This window comes from Mizuhopecten yessoensis, unplaced genomic scaffold, assembly GCF_002113885.1.
Source record: "Mizuhopecten yessoensis strain PY_sf001 unplaced genomic scaffold, ASM211388v2 scaffold716241, whole genome shotgun sequence".
Classification (NCBI taxonomy): domain Eukaryota; kingdom Metazoa; phylum Mollusca; class Bivalvia; order Pectinida; family Pectinidae; genus Mizuhopecten; species Mizuhopecten yessoensis.
The window spans coordinates 340,228-345,441 of NW_018480018.1; the positions used below are offsets into that span (position 1 = coordinate 340,228).

At 34.1% G+C, this 5,214-nt stretch overlaps 1 protein-coding gene across 1 annotated transcript in view; it reads left to right on the forward strand.

Annotated features, from left to right (window-relative positions):
* Nucleotides 1–5,214, forward strand: part of LOC110442269 (proprotein convertase subtilisin/kexin type 7-like) — a 36,689-nt gene that overhangs the window by 17,478 nt on the left and 13,997 nt on the right. Inside the window, exons 9-11 of the mRNA XM_021485786.1 lie at nt 665–681; nt 935–1,042; nt 2,236–2,341. Of these exons, the coding sequence (XP_021341461.1) occupies nt 665–681; nt 935–1,042; nt 2,236–2,341 (231 nt within the window). The remainder of the gene's footprint in view (nt 1–664; nt 682–934; nt 1,043–2,235; nt 2,342–5,214) is intronic.

A 5,214-nucleotide genomic window follows, 5' to 3' on the forward strand; every position in this document is an offset into this window, starting at 1 on the left:
TGTACCGGTACTGATACTAGAACATATACAGTAAATGTGATGTACCGGTACTGATACTAGAACATATACAGTAAATGTGATGTACCGGTACTGATACTAGAACATATACAGTAAATGTGATGTACCGGTACCGATACTAGAACGTATACAGTAAATGTGATGTACTGGTACCGATACTAGAACATATACAGTAAATGTGATATACCGGTACTGATACTAGAACATATACAGCCATTATGTTACCTGTAAAAATTCAAATCATTACAATTATATAATTGGAAAAATATTCACAAAAATAAGTATTCAGGAATAAAGAGATTAACAGAATCATGAGCTGTATGGCTGTATGGCTGTATTGCTGTATGGCTGGAATTAGGGTGTCAGCAGGATAATGTCACGCTGATTGTCAAAGACAAATTTGCCAAAAGTTACTACAGCGAACATTGCTATTGGAACTGAATTAAACTCCACTGATAATATCTTTTGATTTGATGTCACTTTTTCCTTAGTCTTGCATTGTCTTGAAACATTTTTTAAAAGGTCACTTTGGATTTTGAGAGCTGTCTGAAAAAACACATGTCATCTTCCAATTCTGTGACAACAAATGTCAAGTGGGGCAGTAGTGGTCAAGTGGTCAAGACGTCTGACCGTCTATGATCACCAGCCTTCCATGACTGGGTCGTGTGTTAAAGGCCTACTTTAGGGCAGGCGTCAGGTAAACGCCGCAGGTCAGTGGTTTTTCTCCTGGTACTCTGGTTATCCTCCACCACCAAAACCTGGCAAGCCCTTAGACGACCGTAGCTGTTAATGGGACGTTTAGCAGAAACAAACCAAACTAAATGACCAGTGATATTAATTGGAATGTATTGTGTTTATAGAAAAGAATGAAAATCAAAGTTATTCTTCTGACTGTCACTTTTCTTTATAACCCTAGGTGGATGTGAGCGTGGCAGACTGGCAGAAGAATGGAGTGGGTCTTTTCCACAGTCACAAGCACGGCTTCGGGCTGATGAGGGCCTGGCGACTTGTCAATGCAGCCAAGGTAAGCGATCATTACATTACTGAAATAACAATCCAAGAAATATCAGAGAGAGAGCTGGGATGAGGAAAGGATACTTGGGCTTAGTGTTAATATTTCTCTGTCTAAACGCTTGAAGACACCAGTACCTTGAGCCAAGTACTTGTATTTTTCCTGGTTGCTGTACACAGTGGATTAGGCTTATGACTTTTTGTGTGACAGATTGGATATATGGCAACCTCAGAATAAAGTTGTGTATGGTAACTTCAGAATAAAGTTGTGTATGGTAACTTCAGAATAAAGTTGTGTATGGTAACTTCAGAATAAAGTTGTGTATGGCAATATTTGACTTTGGTGAATACCTCAGAGTGATGCTCATCTCTAGCAGGACCTTAAAATTCATAGCAAGTTTTCAAGGATATATGTTATATAGATTCAGGTAAAATACAGGAAAACCTTGTTATACTGCCACCATTTGTCCAGAGAAATATAGGTGTTGTGAAGGAGTTCAGCAAAAATTGAGGTTTTACTGTATATAAACGAGGGGCATTATATTGAGGTTTTCCTGTATATAAACGAGGGGCATTAAATTGAGGTTTTACTGTATATAAACGAGGGGCATTATATTGAGGTTTTACTGTATATAAACAAGGGGCATTATATTGAGGTTTTACTATATATAAACGAGGGGCATTATATCAAAGTTTTATTGTATATAAACGAGGGCCATTATATCGAGGTTTTACTGTATATAAACGAGGGGCATTATATCGAGGTTTTACTGTATATAAACGAGGGGCATTATATCGAGGTTTTACTGTATATAAACGAGGGGCATTATATCGAGGTTTTACTGTATATAAACGANCCTGTATATAAACGAGGGGCATTAAATTGAGGTTTTACTGTATATAAACGAGGGGCATTATATTGAGGTTTTACTGTATATAAACAAGGGGCATTATATTGAGGTTTTACTATATATAAACGAGGGGCATTATATGGATTTACATGGATCAATGGTAGGATATGGTAATATTTTTGCAATGTTTCTGTCTTTCTTCTAGAAATGAATTATCAAAAGATTTTAAACCAATTAAAGGCCTGTTTTATATATACATGTACACCAATGCTAATTAATTTCATCTCCAAATACAGATTAACCCTATATAGCGTGTATATTAACAAGTTGTTATAACGAGATGTTCATGTTACAGATATGGACCATGGTTCCCTGGTTGACAGCCTATTCCTATGACAGTGGCACGATCAAAACAGAAATCCCTAAATCTGTAGCTAGTCCCCTCAAAGCCCAATATATAGGTAAATATTCCTTCAATCTATAATCTTATTTAAACACAGTAAGATCTGTTCCCTGTCCTCTAAAATGTCATTTGTTTACATTTGTATATGAAGATTCATCCCTGCATCTCTATTCATAGGAAAGGGTGTTTTTAATGAAATATTTCTTCCCTTACATTGGTAAAATGAGGTTTTATATTTGCCCACCTTGAAAAATGTTCATGGGGACTATATAACAATACAAAGGGCCAGGTGAGCTTATGCCGTACTGCGGCGTCCTTCGTCTGTTGCCCGTCCGTCCGTCAACTTTCTCTTTCAAACGACTTCTCTGAAGAACTGGAGGATATAGGGTCATGATATTTGGCCAGTAGGTACCACGAATGGAGTGCTATAAAGTTTCCTCATCAAAATGACCTTGACCTACTTTCAAGGGCACAGGGGTCAAATATGTTCAAAATTTCAAACAACAATATCCTAAGAATCATTTGGACTAGAATCATGATACTTGGGTATGTTATGAAGACCAGCAGTGCGAATCTTTTTCTTAATTACAGTAATGAGGTCAAATGTCAACTTTAAGTGCTATTCGGAGTCAAAGGTCAATGTGTGTTAAAAGCTTGAAAATTACAATTTCAAATTTCAAACAACAATATCTTGAGAAGCGTTTAAGAGATGTTAAAATGTCTTGTGTTCTAGTTACCAAATGGTCTTAAGTTACCTATATGTCAGTTTCATGTAACAAAAGAAACAGGTGAGCGATACATGCCCTCTGGGCTTCTTGTTTTAAATTTCATAAGTAATTATAATGATCCCTAATTAACAAAGTTCAAGTTCAAGTTCTTTATTCACCAAAAGTCTTAAGACTTATAGGTACAAAGTAATCATGATACATTGTGCATGTATATATGTTATAGGAGAGTGACTATAAGCATACAAGTGCAAACTAAACAAAGAACATAATACAAAAGCACAAAAATTATAAATACGTGTAGCTAATTAATCAATTTCGCCGCTTAGTGGCTAGATATAAATATTTACCTAGATTTGACAACTCTTTGACATTATTTACAGATAAAAGTTGGACAAGTTTGTAAACAGAGGGACTCTTATAATAATACTTCTTTATATACTTTAACCTCAAATCATTATAAAAAGGACATACAAAAATGAAATGAAATTCGTCCTCGACGTCTCCCAAATCACATTTGCTACAGTTTCTATTTCTGCGAATGATATTATTGTGTCTACCCTTTTCGATATTCAGTTGATGAGACGACGTTCTAAATTTAGTTAACATATATTTGTATTTTGTTTCAATATGTTTACGGAGATAAAACTGAATACTATGACTGTCTATAAGATATTGATATAGTCTACCTTTTGATGAAGCTGCTATCTTTGCCAACATATTTTGCTTAGTAACATCTTTCAATCTGTGTTCAATAATTTCAAAAGTGTTTACCAATGGTAGATTCGATTCAAAAATATAACCAAGACCTAGGGCAGTTAATTCATTCTTAATGTTACAAATCCACGGATCATTCACGTTGACACATTCATCATAACAAGTTTTTAATATCAAATTATCAGATTTCGTCAACTTCAACCAATATTTGAATACTTTTAGCTTTCTTGTAACAATTAATGGTAGTCTACCCAATTCACAATAAACTAAATCATTGAATGTAGATTTACATACTCTAAGGACTTTTTTGCAGAAATTCAAATGAACTCTCTCTATATCAGGAGCTTTGTGAAACCCCCATATTTCTGCACCATAGCTTAAGATGCTGCTGACATAAATATCAAAGACAGAGCATTGGGTTTCCAAATTCAAACAATGGTTCTTTAAAGAGGATGATAATGAAAATAAAGCCTTTCTTCCTTGGTCCGCTAAATGCTTTTGGGTTTTATAAAATTTACCATTATAATTAAAAAACATTCCCAAATATTTGAAACAGTCAACAATTTCTATGTTCTCATTATTATATTTCCACACTTCATTATTTCTTATGTTTCCCCCGTTTCTAAAAACCATGACTTTTGTTTTATCAATGTTGACTTCCAGATCCCATTTTCTAGAGTAACTGTGTAAAGAATCTAACATGTTTTGCAATGCAGCTGGACTATCAGCGAAAAAAACCATATCATCAGCATACATTAGCAGGAAAAGGTTAAGCATCTGTAAATCAATACTTGGACAATTATCATTAATAAAATTAATTTCAAAATCATTCACATACAAAGAAAACAACACAGGTGACAATATTTCCCCTTGTAAGAGACCGGTATAATTAGGGAAACAATGACTTAATTGACCCTCAAATTTTACACAGGATTTGACATTATCATACAAAGATAATAATATTTTTAAAATATTGACAGTATATTTATTATGCTATAGTATCAACTGTTTCTTGTATTGAAATACTGAAAGAGTGGAAATATTGTGTGTGGAAATCCTTGTATTGTGACTTTTTTTGCACTTAGACGATAGCTCTTAATCTATGTATCTCTAATCCATATTATCTATAGATACATTTTGGCATGTGGATAATTTCATGCTAATTAATTTTAAAAAAAAGAATTCAAGCATTCACACTGCCAAAATTTCCACTTTTGCAGTAAATGAATTTTAGCAAATGGCAAGAGGTAGGAAATTCTACTAATTTCAAAAGTGAAGAATTGAAATTGAAAATTTAGGAGACTTCCTGCAAACTAGGGAGACTTGGCAAGTTTGGTGAAGTATTTTGTAAACAAAAGCCTGTTTTACGCTACAGAATTAAGCCTTATGTGAACCTAGATATATAGCTACAGAATTAAGCCTTATGTGAACATAGATATATAGCTACAGAATTAAGCCTTATGTGAACATAGATATATAGCTACAGAAT